The sequence below is a fragment of the Lucilia cuprina genome, chromosome 3 (assembly GCF_022045245.1).
Source record: "Lucilia cuprina isolate Lc7/37 chromosome 3, ASM2204524v1, whole genome shotgun sequence".
Lineage (NCBI taxonomy): Eukaryota > Metazoa > Arthropoda > Insecta > Diptera > Calliphoridae > Lucilia > Lucilia cuprina.
Genome location: NC_060951.1, coordinates 31,187,955 through 31,208,371, shown reverse-complemented (window position 1 = coordinate 31,208,371; position 20,417 = coordinate 31,187,955). Strand labels below are relative to the sequence as shown.

Here is a 20,417-nt window from a genome sequence, read left to right as displayed (position 1 = left end):
TCTATCTATCTATCTATCTATCTATCTATCTATCTATCTATCTATCTATCTATCTATCTATCTAACTATCTATCTATCTATCTATCTATCTATCTATCTATCTAACTAACTGACTAATTAACTAACTAACTAGGTCAAAAATCACCTTAAAACTAAAATTACTTTATATTCTACATAAATATCTTTAAAGAAGACGTAACTTCTTCTACCGACATTTACAAGGATAGGCCCATATTTACCTCTACTCCCCTATGAGCCCTCTTGTAAAAAATCACATTTTTGTAAAAAATAAGTAAAAAAGTATTCTGGAATAAAATAAAAAACACAAACCAAATGTTTTTTTAATAATCCACATTTTTAACATACTGACTGGTTAAGGGTATCATATGGTTGGCTATGACCGACTACTCGTTTATTCTAGTTTTATAAGCAAAATTTTCTGTTTTCATAAAAAAGTTTCGAAAACTTATCTTTATATGGAAACACATGTATTTTTATAAAACATTTTCAAAAATTTTCTTGTTTTTTTTCAATTAATGTCTATGATTTTTCATAATTCCCGTCTAAGAAACGACTTAAATTTCACAATTTAAAAAACATTTTGAATCGTCTTTTCAATTTATCATTTTTTTTTCTTCAAATGGTAACTTTATTTACAGCACTTGGTTTGTCATGGTATAAAATAAATTAATAAAATTTTCTTAAAAAACTATTTTTTGGCACTGAATAGACTCTTACAAGATAAATAATTATATTACACAAATAACTTATTGTAATTTAACTATATATACTTAAACCTAAATAACAGTTAAAATTCAATACTTTCTTAAAACAATACTTTATGACTTTACTTTCTTTAGACATTTTCTTAAAACTATAAATGGGTTGATTCTACTTTACGTCTCAATTGCAATAGACGTAAACGTTCTTTGCCCGGAAAGAAACTACGTTGGGGAAGATTTAAGCCTCTTTTAGCCATACGGAAGGTAAAATCGGGCAGCAAACAGGCTACAGTGGTAACAATACAAAACAGCCAAACGGGTATAGAACTTAAAAGTTTATTATAGGCCCAATAGATATCGGTATCGTAGTGGCTAAAAGGAAAATTAAATTTTATAAAAAATTTTTAAAATGTTTAATTAATTTATGAAAAACTTACAAATCTATAACATTGTAAATAACAGTGGTAATCATAAATGCTAATATCGAACCGATAATGGTAACTATATACCAATAGCTCAGATATTTCGATTCTAGCCATAATTTTAAATTTCCCACTATCACCACTAGTTGGATGAGCAAAGTGCCAAAACAAGAAAACTCAGCCGTTTGTCCCACATTAAGTATAACATCATTGGTGGAGAAAACAAAGAAGGCAAAATAGAAACAGATCAGGGTATGATAAATGGCATAGAGGATCCAAGCGAGGAAAAAGGGCCATTGTAATTGTTTGTTATTGGTGTTTTTCTTGTATAGCTCAGGTTCCCTAAAAAGTAATACACAGTTATAAAATATATTTTATTTCTTTTGTACAAATACGAAACTTACCTCATTAACGTCTCCTCCGTATAGGGTTTCTCCGTTAGTGATATAAAGAAGATCGGTAACGAAGTATATATCACGTTGTATAAAGTCAAGAACAAAGAATCATAGACCGACGATGAGGAGAAAAGCGTATGAAATTGGAATAGGAACATAATACCCATAAAGAATATGTTTTTATAGAAAAAGTACAAAACCAAAAACGATAAACGTGTCGTATGATAATGACCATGAACCAGCAATAGTCTTTTTAACATACAAAATTTGGCAAAAGCAAAATCAGCACAACGAGCTGCCTGTCGACCCTCTTTACCCATTATACCAATACCCACATGAGCCTCCTGTATCATACTAACATCATTGGCACCATCACCTATGGCAGCAGTATTATAATTTTGAGGCGCCGTCTTGATCAACGATACCACTTCACTTTTTTGCAAAGGACTTAAACGACAACATAATACTGCTGTACATTTAATGGCCACATCACGGAATTCATTGGGTGTCTCGGACAAGGCAACGGCCAAACTTTTACCGTCGATAAGTAGAGCACATTCACGACCAATGCCGAAAATTATTTCCCGATCTAGAGAATTCAAATGTGTCAACATGTCTTCTTTGCGTGAGCATTCAATGATGAAGTATTTGAAAGCATTTTGCGGTATATGACCACAAGAGAGCGCTATGTTAAGAGCAGTTTCAACTTTGTCTCCAGTCAAGACCCAGATTTTAATACCGGCTTTTTGTAGAGATATTAAAGTATCGGCCACTTCGTCCTGTAGGGCATCTTCTACGGCGGTGGCACCCAATAAATCTAAATCTGAAAGAAAAAGATAATAACGTTTTACTCTCTGTAACAGAGATACAAGTTGATGCAAAATGATCGGCTGTGGCGGAGCAAACATTTTAGGGCGGCGGCGGCTTATTATAGAAAATATCGGCGGCGACTAAATTTTCGGCTCAATTAAGCTTTTTCTTTAGAAATTGACATAAGAGTTTATTATATTGAAAAATCCCTATATAATAGTCTGTTATATAGAAACCTGTGTCTATATAATTCACATTTTTAGTAGTTTTCACTATTTTAATGTTAGCACAATATTGTGTGGCAACTCTTTCAATTTGCAATAAAAATTTAAAATAGTGGCAACTCTGTTCAAATAAGTGAAATTATTTTCCGAAATACATGTGCGTTTCCAATCTTTCTCAACGGCTACGTTTAAGCCGGCTTAGCTTTTGAGCCGAAAGAAACCGTCGGCGGCACGGATTGCAAAAAATTACCGGCGGCCAGCCACCTCCGATTTGAGCCGTTTCGACTTGTAACTCTGCTCTGTAATCAATTAAAAATTTTCTATAGAAAAATAGACAATTTTTGAAAATTTCCAATAGAAAAGAGAAATTTTTCACAAATTTTCTATAGAAAAAGTAATTGTTTGAAAATGTTCTATAGAACAAAAAAGTTTTTCGAACATTTTCTGTAGAATAGAAAAATTTTCGAAAATTTTCTATGCAAATGAGATATTTCTATATAAATGAGAAATTTTCCAAAAAATTTCTATAGAGAAAAGCTATTAAACGAAAATGTTCTCTAAAAAGATTAATTTTTCGAAAATTACCGAAAATTTTCTATAGAAAAGCGAAAATTTCCCATAATGCTCTATAAAAAGCAATAAAAATTCCTTATTTTCTATAAATACTCACTACTCTCTATTTTCGCATAACACTTCTCACTCAACTCCTTGCGATTCTCCAACGAACTGTTAGCTTCATTTAGCTCCGCTAAAAACTCTCTATACTCTTCATCGCCAATCTTACGCCTTGCTATAGCCAGTGTCCTAAGACCCAAACGTGCAAAATCACTGATATGAGTATCGGTTTTAGCCACCAAATCTCTAGAGTTATTACTGCACAAAGGAAAGACATAACTTTCAGCACCTTTTGTATAAATCCATTTAGTACCATTTTCATCTTTAATTATAACACTCATTCGTTTGCGATCGGAAGTGAATTCCAAGACATGCAGACGATCGAAATTTATTTCGTTTACCTTTCCCACACTAAAGGGTCGCGAATAGTCCATGTGGGGTGGAGTGACGCGAATTTTTAATATCTCATCATCGTCACCAATATAGACGAGACCCAGATGGGCACAGGCTTCGACTAGGGCCTTCTCATCGGGACTGGAGGCTTGGTAATCTAAGGTGCTGAGAAGAGAACAAAGATTCTAAGTAAAAAAGTTGTATTTTAATTATTTAATAAAACAACTTACTGTACAACTTGTTCGATTTCACTTTTCCTTCTCATTGACTCTGCTCTAATAAGTATGGTAGGTTGTCTTTGGAAATTAGGGGCAGCATAAGATTCTCGGGATGCTGTACTGCTAGTGCGATATACAACTCCTGGAGTATTAGCTGAAGAAAACATAATTGAATGAAACTTTCTCTAAAACATGATTTTTTTTAAAATATTACCTGTCTGAGTTATATAAGCTCCAGGAGCTCCATATGATTGAGATCTACGATGACCTATAGCTCCCACACCACCCATGGCTCCACCATTAGCACCACCATATTCTGGTAAATCAACTTCTGAGGTAGAACGTTTAAATTGCATAGACAAAGGTCTACCCGTGGGTATACTTTGCAAGGAGGTAGGAAACATAACTTGCCTTCCCTCGACACTATGACCTCCTGTCACCCCAACACCATTAACCATTTCCATACCCTGCGGAGGCATTGACATAGGATGTACTCTTGTATTGGTACGCGTAAAATTAGGACTTCTTTTAACAATTTGTGGTCTTTTACGTCTTTCGACCTTTTCATCCAATAACGGATTAACATCAGATGTCACTTGTATTGAGTTCTTAATACTAGGACTACCATTAGGATCTGTAGATAGTGATGTCTCAATAGCATTGACATCACTTTGTTGACTAGAATTATGACTTTCTTCGGTTATGTCCGATATCGAATACATTTTCGATAGAGCACTGGCACCTGTGGTAGGTCCAGTATTTGGTGTTTTTACTTCAGCCTCTGTGGCATTTATTTGTTTATCACCATTATTACTGTTCATATCACCAGCCACTTGCACCGTATGGCAAATGGTTAAAGCTTGGAAGAAGTTTTTTTGATCTTTCTGGAAAGTAAGGAAATTATTTTTCAAATAAGTATATATTGGCAAATATCAATCTGTTTAAATAGATCAATAGAAAGTCTGGACTTTATAGTTTAGTTTAGACTATAGACTTGTCTGAAGTATAGACTACAGTCTTGTCTATATAGTGTGGACCCCAGTCGTGGGTAAAGTAAGGAATATGGGTTTACCAACATTCTTGCCTATAGTCTGGACTATAGTCTAAACAATAGTCCTGCCTATAGTCTGGACTATAGTCTTGCTTATAGTCTGGATCATAGTCTAGTCTATACATAATATGAAATACTGTCGTGTCTATAGTTTGTGTTATGGTCTAGGTTTTGCCTATAGTCTGGACTATAATCTTGCCTATAAACTGGACTATAGTCTTGCCCATAGTCTGAACTATAGTCTTGCCTATAGTATGGGCTATAGTCTTGGCTATAGTGTGGACTATAGTCTTGAATATAGTCTGGATTATAGTCTTTCGTATAGTCTGGACTATAGTCTTGCCTATAGTCGGGACTTGCCTATAATCTAGTCTTGCCCATAGTCTGGACTATAGTACTGCTAATAGTCTGGACCATAGTATTGTCTATAGTGTAGACTATAGTATTGTCTATAGTCTGGACTATAGTCTGAATCATAGTCTTGTCTATAGTATGGAATATAGTTTGGTTCATGATCTAGTCTATATTTTGGATTATGGTCTAGGTAATAGTATGACCTCAAGTCCAGTCTATAGACTATACTATTGTCTAATAGGGATTATAGTTTATTACTAGTTCGGACTATTTCGTATTCTTAAGTCTGAAAATAGTTTAATCTATAATTTGGGCTATAGGTTGGATTTAAGGTCTAATATATAATTTGGAATATAGTTTTGACTATAATCCGGACTATAGGTTGTACTATACTCTTGTTCATAGTCTGGACTATAGTCAGCAATCTGGACTATTAATCGAATAATATTTTTACATAATTAAAATACTCACATTAAACTTATTAATGTCCACCTCAAACGTTTGACCCTCCTCCTGAAGACGTGTCTTCTTATACAAATACTTTCGTCCCGCTATCGAACACTGTTGAAATATCATTTCGTTTTTAGTCAAAGTACCAGTTTTATCCGAAAATAATATATTGATTTGACCCAATTCTTCATTTAAATTTGAAGTATTAACAATACAAGGTTGATCGGTAGCCTCATCGTACAGTTGAGTATCCCATTCCATAAATAGGCCGCCCAAAACACGATGCATTTCAATGGTTACATACAGAGAAATGGGTATCAAATAATTGAATAATATCAAAAATGATAAATAATCCTGAAGAAATTGTTTAACACTATAACTATCGGCCGGTGGACCCAAATAGGCCAGATGAGGTATAACAAACATTTCATCGTATCTTTTAAGGAAATATAAAATAGTGACTATGGCTATGAGTACCACTAAAATGAAGATTAAAAAGCGATTAATGTATACTTCACTGGAGGCCGATTTATTGCGTGTTAGGCGGGAATTTAATTGTAGTTTAGTGGTCATGCCCGTGTAAACAGCACAGCCTATAACACATTCGGTATTTTTAACTCTTGAACCTCTTAGCAGTACATTCTCGGCTGTTAGGGGTAATACTTTACCCTCCGAACCGGCCAACTCAATTTTACCATTAAAACTATATAAATCAGTCTTAGGACTTTCACACTCTATAACACCCAATTTATGCATTTTATCCAGTTCCACAAGCGGTAGATCTCGGGGAACCATTAAAGTTTTTAGATTGGATTCACCATCTAAATTGGCCGTGGTTATAAAACATTTGCCATGAGGATCTGAGGAACGTATTAATACCAAATCACAGGGTACATCACAATCCCTTTCGACTAGCACTAGATCACCAGGCGCTACATATTGGGATTGTATATGTTCCTCCACACCGTTACGTATAACGGTTACTGAAAAAGGAAATTGAATTGAAGTTTAAAATTTGATCGTTTTTGATTTTAAGTAGTTAGTTTCTTATCTGATTACTTACCTGGTGAACAATTGACTATATTGTCGGTTTTATAGCGTAAGAAATCTTCATAACCTTGTTTGGCAGCTGTCACAGCAATTACAAATACTAGCGGTAGTAACGATGTCATTGGTGATACTGGACTGTCTGTAATAAAAGGTTTTTGAGATATAAATTATATTATTATTAAAATTATTTTAATCAATTCATTATCTTGCACATTTACTGTTAAACTTCTGCTGTAATTCAATCTGTTTGACCCATTTTTTCTTTCTACAATGTTGTTTTGCTAATTCCCTTTTAATCTAATGTTTCCTAAACCAAAATCTACTATTAAACCAAAGTACGTGTCTAATTTATAAATTATATTCCAAATCTAATGTGAACAAGATTGATTTACATTGTTAAGCTCAATTATTAGAGTTTATTATCCGCATTTGAATAAAAACAATTGTTGAAAAAAAAACAAATTAATTATGAATAAATCCCACACATCAAATAGATCCCACAATTTGTCACGATTTCTGAAAGATTAACGAGAGCAAATAGCTAACAATAAATAATAATAATAATAATTGAAAAAACAAACATAATTTTATGAAAAAATGTCAAATGATAAAACCATTGTTAAAGTCCCAGTAGTAGTGGGGATATGTAAGCGATCTAATAACTTGCATCGATCTAGGTAGATAACAACGAAATAAAAAGGTCTTGACAAGAGCATATTCCAGACTTTAGATAAAACTTAACGTTAGACTATAGACAATACTATATTTCAGACAAGACTATAGTGCAGACTATAGATTAGTCTATAGTCCAGACTATAAACAAGACTATAGCCCAGGCTGTAGACAAGACTATAGTCTGGACTATAGTCTAGACTATAGTCTTGTCTACAGTCTAGTCTGGACTACAGTCTTGTCTATAGACAAGAATATAGTCTTGACTATAGTGTAGATTATAGACTGGACTATAGTCTTGTCTACAGCCTGGACTATTGTCTTGTTTATAGTCTGGACTATAGACTAATCTATAGTCTGGACTATAGACTAATCTATAGTCTGGACTATAGACTAATCTATAGTCTGCACTATAGTCTTTTCTGGAATATAGTATTTGTCTATCATCTGGCGTTAAGTTTTATCTAAAGTCTGGAATATACTCTTGTCAAGTCTATAGTCCAGTTTTGTCTCTAATCTGGGCTATAGTCTTATCTATTCTGGACTATATTCTTGTCTGTAATCTGGGCTAAAGTCTTGTTCTTTGTCTGGTCTATAGTCAGGACTACAGTCTTGTCTAGTAGTTTGAACTATAGTCTGGAGATTAGTTTTATATTCTAGACTATAGTCTTGTCTTTAGTCTGGACTTTAGTCTTGTCTATAGTCTGGACAGTCTTGTCCATAGTCTGGACTACAGTCTTGTCCATAGTCCTGTCTACAGTCTAGACTGTAGTGTTGTCAATAGTCTGAACTATAGTCTAAACTATAGTGTTGTCTATAGTCTGGACTATAATCTGGACTATAGTCTTGTCTATTGTCTTGTCTATAGTCTGGACTATAGTCTTGTCTATAGTCTGGACTATAGTCTTGTCTATAGTGTGGACTATAGTCTTGTCTATAATCTGGACTATAATCTGGACTATAGTCTTGTCTATTGTCTTGTCTATAGTCTGGACTATAGTCTTGTCTATAGTCTGGACTATAGTCTTGTCTATAGTCTGGACTGTAATCTTGTCTATAGTCTAGACTAAAGTCTTGTATATAGTCTGGAGTATAGTCTTGTCTATAGTCTTGTATGGAGTTAAGTCTTATATATAGTCTGGAATATACTCTTCTATATTCTTGTCTGTAGTCTGGACTAAAGTCTTGTCTATAGTCTGGATTACAGTTTTATCTATAGTATGAACTATAGTCTTGTCTGTAGCATGGAGTAAAGTATTATCTGTAGTCTGAACTATAATCTCGTCTGTAGTCTAGACTATAGTATTGTCTGTAGTCTGGACTATAGTCTTGTCTATAATCTAGACTGTAGTCCTTACTTTTGTCCTGTCTTGTCTTTAATCTAGTCTTGTCTTCTCTTTAGTCTTGTTTATAGTTTGGACTATAGTCTGGACTATAGCCTAGTTTGGACTATAATCTGGACTATAGCCTAGTATGAGCTATAGTCAAGTTTTTAGTCTGGGTTATATTATAGACTAACTAGTCTATAATCTGGACTATAGTGTAGTTCATTATCTGGTTTATAGCCTAGTTCGTAGACAGGACCATACTGTAGTCTAGCTTATGGGATATTCCAGAATGGTCTATAGTCTAGATCATACTCTGGGCTATAGTCTAGTCTATAGTCTGAAATAAAGTTTTTGGTCTGTAGTTTGGACTATTGTTAATAGTCTAAACTTTAGTCTAGTTAATAGCCTGAACTATAGTATAGTCAATAGCCTAAACTATACTCTAATCTAAAGTTTTGTGAGCAACCTGGATATCGATGATATATTTATATATGTGCTCTTGTCTTAAGTCTTAACTATAGTTAAGTATATAATTTAACCTATTCATGTCTATAGTGTTGGCTGCATACTTTTAATAGTTTGGATAATATTCTAGTCTATAGTCTAATCTAGAGTTCAGAATCTGAAGAATTGCTAGTCTAAGAATGGATAACTTTAGGCCAAAAACTGTTCAAACAATTATTAAAATACTTATTAGTCAATCTTTGCCAAATATAACAGACTTCAAATTAGAGTCAATCAATATAAAGTCATTTATAGGTTATCTCTTGAAATACTTAAGATATTAGCAATAGACTACCATGTAGGAAGTTTGAGTACAAATACGTTTTTTTTCCTCATTTATAAAAGTTAAAATTAAATTTGCACTTAAATGTAAAATTTTGCTGTTGAGAACTAGTTTGCAGTAATAAGATTAGACCACTATGTGTACATAAACATATGTATCGTAACCTTGACCGTGAGTAAATTGAAAAAATATTATGTTCTGATATGTCCGACAATATAATGCCTTACAACAGATATCACTACTTTTAATAAATATTTTATGATTCCCAGAAATAAAGTATCTAAGAGCAATGATTCGGAAATTTGTTTACTCATTGCCTTTGGCTCTGGTTTAAAGCAGATATCGGCAATAATTCTTTAATGAGTTCTCTTAATGTCTCGTATAAATCATTTGTTTAAAGCATGTATTAAATATTGATTTTATTAATTAACAACTTTAAATATTTTTTAATTACACAATTACAAAAACCGAAAAATATTGACATAACCACTTAATAGTTTTTATTTGTTCGCAAAAAAAATTAAAAGTGACCTTGTTTTAAAATGTGAAACGATTTTGCACTAATTTAATAAGTTACAGAATTAAGACCAAAATTAATTAATTATAGAAAAAATCGGTACTAATTTCCTAAACTCCTGATTAAAACTTTATCGCCTTATAGCAGAGACTAGAACTAGACTAGAGACTGGATCACGTTTAAACGCCTCAAAATGAAACTTATTCGTATTTTTCGAACAATATTCAAACAAAATTTCATTTTCTCAATTTCATTAATAAAAAGTAAAAAACCTTAATTTAAATTTAACATTTACTACTACTGCTCAGATACTCACCAATTAATAGCGATATAATGGTCATGACTAAAAAATAAAAATTCGCTATTCGCCGAAATTGTTCCAGTAGATTTTGTGGCAGAAATGTGATGAATGTGTATTTTGTCGATTTTATACGATTTAATTTTTGTTTTCTCTTTTTCTTTTTCACCTCCTCATCGCCTCCGATTTTGATTTGTAGCCAATCATTAATGGTGCTGACACGCGAACCCTGCAATTAATAGAAAATAATAGAAATTTAATAGATATTTTTGAAAAATAAATTGAAATTTTGTTGTTTTTTATTTTGAAAAACTAAGCTATTAAGGTGATTTTATTTAAGCAAAGTTAAAAGCAAATATTTACTACTAAAGTTGACATGATTAAAATAATTGGGAAAATTGAAAAAATAAATATGAGAATAAATGTTTGTTTGTTACAAACGAACAACATTAATAATAATTTATGGATAATTATATTATAATTTATTTTTTTTTTTGGATCATTAGCTGGTCCATTAACTTCACTGATTGTTTCGATGGATTTAAAACTAGGGTCGCAGAAGGCTGATTTATTTAAAGTCCTACATTTCTTTATCATTATAGTCGAGATGACAAAATCGATACTTACGAATAGTTGTAACGAGTAAAGAAGTATAGTCGATCATAATAGTTAGAGAATTTATGGGAGAATTTTTAAAGATGTTTTATGTAAACTAATTTTAAGTTTTATTCAGTTTTCAATGTATATTTCTAGTTCTAGTTCAGTTCTTGTTCAGTTCTATTTCAGTTCTAGTTCAGTTCTAGTTCATTTCTAGTTCAGTTCTAGTTCAGTTCTAGTTCAGTTCTAGTTCAGTTCTAGTTCAGTTCTAGTTCAGTTCTAGTTCAGTTCTAGTTCAGTTCTAGTTCAGTTCTAGTTCAGTTCTAGTTCAGTTCTAGTTCAGTTCTAGTTCAGTTCTAGTTCAGTTCTAGTTCAGTTCTAGTTCAGTTCAGTTCTAGTTCAGTTTTAGTTCAGTTCTAGTTCAGTTCTAGTTCAGTTCTAGTTCAGTTCTAGTTCAGTTCTAGTTCAGTTCTAGTTCAGTTTTAGTTCAGTTCTAGTTCAGTTCTAGTTCAGTTCTAGTTCAGTTATAGTTCAGTTCTAGTTCTAGTTCAGTTCAAGTTTCTAAAAGAGTACTTATGTACTTATTTTATTGTTTGCCATTTTATAATTACTGGTCGCTTTACTGGTCGGATAATGACCCTTAGTGGTATGGACCTTAGGGTAGCGAATTACACTGTGTAAATTTAGTACACATGTAATAATTTTACAAAATTGTGTTAATTTTTTGTTATATTTTTTAACAGTTATTTTTTTGTGGCTACTGTGCAAAAATATATAAGTTTTATTTTTATTCAAGAAAAAAAGTAAAAACCCAATGTGTTAATTGATCACTTTTCTCAGTTTCGCTATTTTCAATACTTTATATTTCGTATTGAAAAAAAAATCATAAAATTCTACGAAATATACTAAACAAACAATATTGATAAAATTCATTAAATACATTAAAAAATATCTATTAAAACAAATTGTTTTTGCATGCATTATTAAAAAATATAAAAAATCAAAAATAAAATACTTAGTTATTACAATAATATTTATTTTACAAATTATGAACAACATGAAATATTTTCTATAAAAAGAAATAAAAAACTTTATGTTATTATAATTTTTTACTTTTTGAATAAATTTAGCAAAAGAAAAAATAAATGAACCAGAAAACACAAAAACTGAGAATTAATTAAAAAATACATTGTAGGAAAAACTTGTAGTAAAAATAAATGCAAACAAATTTCAGTTAAACAATCACAAGTACGTTTTTGATAAAAAATAAAAAAAACACAGCAAAAGAACAGGTCAAAAAGGCCAAACACAAAATTTTACTTAGTTCATAATTTATACAGAAAATAAATATTGAAATATGTTATGAATACATATTTTAAAAATATGAAACATAACCTCTCTGCTTGGAGCGCACTTAAAATAATTGACAATTTTGTCAATAAAACGCAAACACAAATCAAATCGATGAAGTCACTTTACTCTATAAATTTTACGTTGATCATACAAAAGTCAAGCCCCTCTTTACGGCTGTATATTGAATGGTGAAGGGGAGTGTTGTGTTTCTGTTATTTTTTATCCAATAAATTATGGTGGATAATATTTTGTTATTTTATTTTCGAAAGTTAATAAAAATTTATATGATTGATCTTTTAAATCTATTAACAAATATTGATCAGCATTTAAAGAGTATTAGCATACAGGTACCGCCTGTTTTAATTTTTTCTTTAGCTTTAAATATGTATGTTTAATCTTAAATTATATACAATTTTCAGTGTTCTAGTTCTGTTCTAGTTCTGTTCTAGTTCTGTTCTGTTCTAGTTCTGTTCTAGTTCTGTTCTAGTTCTGTTCTAGTTCTGTTCTAGTTCTGTTCTAGTTCTGTTCTAGTTCTGTTCTAGTTCTGTTCTAGTTCTGTTCTAGTTCTGTTCTAGTTCTGTTCTTGTTCTGTTCTAGTTCTGTTCTAGTTTTGTTCTAGTTCTGTTCTAGTTCTGTTCTAGTTTTGTTCTAGTTCTGTTCTAGTTCTGTTCTAGCCCTGTTCTAGTTCTGTTCTAGGTCTGTTCTAATTCTGTTTTAGTTCTGTTCTAGCTCTATTCTAGTTTTGTTCTTGATTGGAGGATTTAACCATTTCCATTTGAAAATATTTTATAATTTTTTTTAATTCTTTCCATAAATATTATTTTTACCTTATGCCACTTCCACGAAACACTCTCCTTAACAAATCTTCTGGTGGTAACAGCATCATCATCATCTTTTGGCCACTGTGGTACGCCGTAGGTGGTAGTGGTATTAACACGTCTATAACCGGTCAAATGATCATGACGAGCCACAAAATTCATGATTTAAAAAAAAAAACTCTCACACAATTTTTATTGAAAATAATTTTATTTTCTTTTTATTTTAATAACAATATAAACGGAAATATGATTTTTATTAGGTTTAAGTGTAATATTTAATTATTAGTTTAACAAACAAACAAAGGAGTAATACGTCGTATAATTTAGTTGTTGGTATCGAATAAAATTTTTATTTCCGCAAAAAATTTCACTTTGTTATGCAGGCGTGTAATGCGTATCATTTGTTGTTATTATTATTGTTTTCTTTTTTTTTTTTTTTGATCAAATAGTGGGGGATTTTGGGTTTTTGTTTTTCTCACTTTACACTTTTATTTTGAAATGATAGTAAAAACTTGTTATTTTTTTCTGAATTTGTTGCCGTTAAACTTTAACATACATTTTGTATTTGATGTATTTTTCAGTTGTGGATACAGATTTATTTTATTTTTATAAAAAAAGTTTTACAAGTTTACAAATTGACGATCTAGTTAATACTATTTTTTGTTTGTTGTCTCTTGTCTTTAACCAAAAGAAAAATAATAAAATTAAATCACACACAAAATCTTTGTTTCTATTTTGGTCGGTTTAAATTAGCAGTTACGAAATCTGGGTCTAATAGCAACAGGCGGAGAAGAGCGAATGTCTGTCTGTCTGTCTGTCTGTCTGTCTGTCTGTCTGTCTGTCTGTCCGTCTGTCCGTCTGTCAGCAGCAGGGAAGAAAACGAACTGCTTTAAATCACAAGTCGGCATTAAGTAACTGAAGTGTACAATGTTAAAATAAAAAGTAACTGTTAAATAAATATCTAAGTATCTGTAGGTCTGTCTGTCTGTCTGTTGTTATTATATCCATCCATTAGATGTGCGATTTCATTGAATTTTTTTTCATACAATTGTTTGTTTATTTGTAAATAAGTAGTATCTCCATTTAGTATGTTTGTATGAATATTTATACTTGTACGGGTATTTACTTATTTTGTTGTTTTTGCCGTAACAGTTATTGTTGTTTGCTCTACAGAGTATGACTTTTTTAACACTTTATGATTTCTTTTCTTGAAATTTTTGTTATTTTTGTTATTTGTGTTAAATAGATGTATAAAAAACATATAAAATTTTTGCACACTCGATTTATTTTATTTATTGACACTTTGCTTTTTCTTTTTTTTAATTTTTATTGTTATTATTAATACTGTTGTATTTTTTTATTTTCTATCTATAAACTGTCTTTGTTAGAATATTGACTATATTAGGTGGGGCAATTGTAAAGGAAATTAAATATTTTATATTTTTTTGTCAATTCTTGATCAGTTCTAGTTCAGTACTAGTTCAAGTTCGGTTCTAGTTCAGTTATAGTTCAGTTCTAGTTCAGTTCTAGTTCAGTTCTAGTTCAGTTCTAGTTCAGTTCTAGTTTAGTTCTAGTTCAGTTCTAGTTCAGTTCTAGTTCAGTTCTAGTTCAGTTCTAGTTCAGTTCTAGTTCAGTTCTAGTTCAGTTCTAGTTCAGTTCTAGTTCAGTTCTAGTTCAGTTCTAGTTCAGTTCTAGTTCAGTTCTAGTTCAGCTCTAGTTCAGTTCTAGTTTACGCGCACACTTTTGCGCCTTCATCGTCTTTTAAGTAGAAAGACGAATGAATCATTTTTGATTTTCTCAGCATATATATTTTTATGAGTATAAATTGTAGACTCTACAATTACAAAATCTCTTTTTATTTAAACTCTATACTGCGACATTTTTTGATCTTTGAAGGCATTTCGCATGTCTTTGAAAAATCACAATTTGTCAAATTATTTAAAATAACATTCTTGTTACTTAAAGGTATTGAACTGTTTTGATATTTAATAATTTTATTGTATTAATAATGTTATAAAAAGTTTTGTTATTAAAAATTTTCAAATGGTTTTCAATCACTTAAAAATCAATTCATCATTTGACATATTGTGTGGGCGTAACAGGGAAAACATTTAAATTAAGCTTTCATAAATATGTATGAATATAAATTTTTTTTAAACAAAAGAATAATTTACACAAATCAATTCTTTTAAACTCGGGACTTTTACCATTCAGCATTTTAAAATAATTTTTTGTTACTAATTGCATAAAATTCACATCATGATTTTAATTATGAAATGAATTAAAAACACCTGTTAATAAGTTTCTCAATGAAAAGAGCAAAAAACCCAAATAATAAATAATAAATTTCGTATGTTGCCAATTGAAAGTAAATTCAAATAAATCAAAATCAATATTTTTTTCATACGTGTAACATGAAAAATAAATGAAATCTTTTATTAATGATTTTTGATTTCTAAGTTTCCAATGTGTTAAAATTCATTCAGTAATTGAAACTATTTATTTATATTAATCGGAAAAATACAATTTCTTACTTTTTCATTAACATTTTCTTAATTTTTTGCTTTATTAAAGCAAAAATCATCATAGATCGCCATAACTAGATTAAAAATACAAATTTTTATTGTATAGTCACCGTCATAAAGTGCTAATTAAAAGCCCATAAAAATCATTTTAAAAAGTAACAAAAATCAATAAAAATAATATTTTGTAGAAAATACAACAAGAAGGAAATTGAAAATTATATATTTCTTTAAACTAACATTATATAGTTTTGCTACTGTATTCATAAGTTGTTTGTTTTGCCTTTTTATGTAATTACAAGATACAACAAGATGTTTTAGTAATAAATATGTATTAAGTGCCAATAGGAGAATTGTTAAGTTACTGAAATGGGAGTACTTTTCAGAAACTCTTCACTAAACTAGAACAGAAGTGAACTGAACTGGAACTGAATTAGAACTGAACTAGAAATGAATTAGAACTGAACTAGAACTGAACTAGAACTGAACTAGAACTGAACTAGAACTGAACTAGAACTGAACTAGAACTGAACTAGAACTGAACTAGATAGATAGATAGATAGATAGATAGATAGATAGATAGATAGATAGATAGATAGATAGATAGATAGATAGATAGATAGATAGATAGATAGATAGATAGATAGATAGATAGATAGATAGATAGATAGATAGATAGATAGATAGATAGATAGATAGATAGATAGATAGATAGATAGATAGATAGATAGATAGATAGATAGATAGATAGATAGATAGATAGATAGATAAATAGATAGATAGATAGATAGATAGATAGATAGATAGATAGATAGATAGATAGATAGATAGATAGATAGATAGATAGATAGATAGATAGATAGATAGATAGATAGATAGATAGATAGATAGATAGATAGATAGATAGATAGATAGATAGATAGATAGATAGATAGATAGATAGATAGATAGATAGATAGATAGATAGATAGAAATAGATAGATAGATAGATAGATAGATAGATAGATAGATAGTTAGATAGATTAGATAGATAGATAGTAGATAGTAGATAGATAGATAGATAGATAGTTATTAGATAGATAGATAGATAGATAGATAGATATAGATAGATATTAGATAGATAGATAGTTAGATAGATAGATTAGATAGATAGATAGATAGATAGATAGATAGATAGATAGATAGTATTAGATAGATAGATAGATAGATAGATAGATAGATAGATAGAATAGATAGATAGATAGATAGATAGATAGATAGATAGATAGATAGATAGATAGATAGATAGATAGATAGATAGATAGATAGATAGATAGATAGATAGATAGATAGATAGATAGATAGATAGATAGATAGATAGATAGATAGATAGATAGATAGATAGATAGATAGATAGATAGATAGATAGATAGATAGATAGATAGATAGATAGATAGATAGATAGATAGATAGATAGATAGATAGATAGATAGATAGATAGATAGATAGATAGATAGATAGATAGATAGATAGATAGATAGATAGATAGATAGATAGATAGATAGATAGATAGATAGATAGATAGATAGATAGATAGATAGATAGATATATAGATAGATAGATAGATAGATAGATAGATAGTATAGATAGATAGATAGATAGATAGATAGATAGATAGATAGATAGATAGATAGATAGATAGATAGATAGATAGATAGATAGATAGATAGATAGATAGATAGATAGATAGATAGATAGATAGATAGATAGATAGATAGATAGATAGATAGATAGATAGATAGATAGATAGATAGATAGATAGATAGATAGATAGATAGATAGATAGATAGATAGATAGATAGATAGATAGATAGATAGATAGATAGATAGATAGATAGATAGATAGATAGATAGATAGATAGATAGATAGATAGATAGATAGATAGATAGATAGATAGATAGATAGATAGATAGATAGATAGATAGATAGATAGATAGATAGATAGATAGATAGATAGTTAGTAAGTTAGTTAGTTAGTTAGTTAGTTAGTTAACAACATAATAAAAATAAAACTCTTATCAATATGAAATATTTTCAAATTTGTTTATTATTAATTAAATTTTATTTGAAATAAATAACAACATTAATTATAAATAAATTAGTGTTTTGTTAATATAATAAAATTTTAAATATTTTACACTAATAATAAATTTAAAAGTTAATTTCTTTGATTAGTAATAAGTTTTTTTTGTATTGAAACGAAGTTTTCTCTTGAGCAAAAATTATTTTTAATTTTAAAAGTGTGTTCTTCTATATAATTGCTAATTAGTTTGCAAAGTTTTAAAGATTAGTTAACAATTTTGGAAATTTCTTTTTTAATTTTTTAAATAAATTAAACTTTATATTACCTACATTTAACAATACAATATACACATAATATTTTGCAAAAAATTATTGTGGCACAACGATCTATATTCAATATTTGAAAAAAAAATAATTAATTTTGGAATTGTAAAAATTAAATTTATGGGAAAAACAATTTCCATTTATAAAAAAATACAACTATAAAAATTTGATTGTTTTAATATACATTGTTTTAGTTTAGATTTTATGTTTCTTGATTGGGTTTTCTAAAATTAAGTTTGAAATTGAAATTAAGTTTTTAAAAAATTCTTTTGAATATCGATAAGTATTATTAGCAAAATATTAAATTTAAATTGCTTTGATTTGTATTTAGAGAATATTTACTTAAAACAACTTCTGATTTAAGATAAAAAATTTTACTTAACTTTAAGTAATATATTTTAATATGTTTTCTCTTAAAATCCTTTTGAATAACTTTAAATCGAACATATTTTTCAATTTAAAAGGTTTTTTAGTCATTACTATAATAATTAATATTAATCATACGCCACCCTTAGGACAATTTTAAAGGATTAAAAAATTTGTCTAAATATTTAAAAAATATTTATGTTTCTTTATTCCAAATAAAGTAAATATTCTCTTTTTTCTTTATTTATAACAAAATTTTAGTTTTAAATTATAAAACTTTATGATATTTAGAAAATTCATTTTAAATAAATTTTTGAGCATTTTAACAATTTTCTTATAGATATCTCTTACTTCTTTAGACACATTTTTTATTTGCACTTTTTGTTTCAATCACTAGTTTCTAGTACCCTGAAAATCTGTGTGTGTGTTTTTAGCAAAAGAACTATAGTATAATTTTAGGTTATGTAGAAGTTATTAAAAAAATAACACTGAAAGAAATTTATTAATAATTTGTTTAAATATCTAACTCTGTGTGTATATCAACTACCAACAAAATCAGGTACAACCCTCTGTTTTCTTATATTTTCAATTTAAACCTTTCTTTGTAGAAATTTTCTTTAACAGTATTCATTATTTAATATTAATTTTCTTAATTACTATTTATTGGTTAAGTGAATTTTAGAAATATTTCATTTATAAGGGAATTCAAAAAATGATATGCAAGTTAAAATTTTTCTAAAATAACATAATTTTAAACCTAAAAGTATGCAACATAATCAACTGTATTAACCTGAAAATATGCTTTAATATTTTTTGGCTCTAAATATTTGTTAATAACTCTTTTATAAATAAAACTTTTGTAAAACTAACTCTTTTTTAAGAAAAATATATTAAGTTTTTCACAATTTAAGCTCCCAGTATTTTCTTAACCGAATAACCAGGTACTGAGTAGACAAACAGCACAAAGAATAACGCAACAGCGCATAGCAGGAGAGCCTTTAGTATGGCCCATTTATAGTTGTGCCAGACAATGTAGCGTATAGACTTTAAGGGATTTACAAACCACATAAAGGAGGCATCTGGACGACTGAAAAAGGAAGAAAATACATTTTATTAAATTTAAGTTAAAATTTCCAAATTTTTGTCTGAAGATAATTAAAAAAATTAAAAAGAAAAATTAACAAAATTTTTTTGTAAAAAAAGAATGTCAAAAATTTTCCATAAAATCTGAATTTTTCAAAAAATTTCTATAAAAACAGAATTTTCCAAAAAATGACTATAAAAACTAAATTTTCTGGAAAATTTCAAAAAAATAGAGAATTTTTCGAAAATTTTGTACAAAAAATTGAATTTTCCGAAAATTTTCTATAAAAAATAGAATTTTCTATTAAAAAGTCAATTTTCCGAAAAATTTATATTAAAAAGTCAATTTTCCGAAAAATTTATATTAAAAAGTCAATTTTCCGAAAAATTTATATTAAAAAGTCAATTTTCCGAAAAATTTCTATTAAAAAGTCAATTTTCCGAAAAATTTCTATTAAAAAGTCAATTTTCCGAAAAATTTCTATTAAAAAGTCAATTTTCCGAAAAATGTCTATTAAAAAGACAAATTTCCGAAAAATTTCTATAAAAAAGGCAATTTTCCGAAAATTTTCTATAAACAAAACAATTTTCCAAAAATTTTCTATAAAAAAGACAATTTTCCGAAAATTTTCTATAAAAAAGACAATTTTCCGAAAATTTTCTATAAAAAAGACAATTTTCCGAAAATTTTCTATTAAAAAGACAATTTTCCGAAAATTTTCTTTAAAAAAGACAATTTTCCGAAAATTTTCTATTAAAAAAGACAATTTTCCGAAAATTTTCTATTAAAAATTCAATTTTCCGAAAATTTTCTATTAAAAAGACAATTTTCCGAAAATTTTCTATTAAAAAGACAATTTTCCGAAAATTTTCTATTTAAAAGACAATTTTCCGAAAATTTTCTATAAAAAAAGACAATTTTCCGAAAATTTTCTATAAAAAAAGACAATTTTCCGAAAATTTTCTATAAAAAAAGACAATTTTCC

General features: G+C 28.8%; 2 protein-coding genes across 7 annotated transcripts in view; one reads left to right on the top strand and one right to left on the bottom strand.

Moving 5' to 3' along the window:
• LOC111680352 (otoferlin-like) overlaps positions 1-681 on the top strand; it is a 9,059-nt gene extending 8,378 nt beyond the window's left edge. Inside the window, exon 15 of the mRNA XM_046947034.1 lies at positions 660-681. Within this exon, the coding sequence (XP_046802990.1) occupies positions 660-681 (22 nt within the window). The remainder of the gene's footprint in view (positions 1-659) is intronic.
• The window catches only part of LOC111680357 (phospholipid-transporting ATPase IF), a 33,139-nt gene continuing 13,328 nt past the window's right edge, over positions 607-20,417 (bottom strand). For 3 of the 6 annotated variants that reach the window (XM_046946569.1, XM_046946570.1, XM_046946572.1), the window contains exons 2-11: positions 13,084-13,752; positions 10,325-10,535; positions 6,718-6,843; positions 5,676-6,637; positions 4,014-4,683; positions 3,812-3,953; positions 3,244-3,746; positions 1,549-2,362; positions 1,160-1,486; positions 607-1,094 (exon numbers count right to left, since the gene is read on the bottom strand). In XM_046946569.1, coding sequence (XP_046802525.1) covers positions 875-1,094; positions 1,160-1,486; positions 1,549-2,362; positions 3,244-3,746; positions 3,812-3,953; positions 4,014-4,683; positions 5,676-6,637; positions 6,718-6,843; positions 10,325-10,535; positions 13,084-13,236 — 4,128 coding nt within the window. In that variant the 5' untranslated portion in view covers positions 13,237-13,752 and the 3' untranslated portion in view covers positions 607-874. The remainder of the gene's footprint in view (positions 1,095-1,159; positions 1,487-1,548; positions 2,363-3,243; positions 3,747-3,811; positions 3,954-4,013; positions 4,684-5,675; positions 6,638-6,717; positions 6,844-10,324; positions 10,536-13,083; positions 13,753-20,417) is intronic. The other 3 variants (XM_046946573.1, XM_023441992.2, XM_046946574.1) reach the window with 1 other exon arrangement.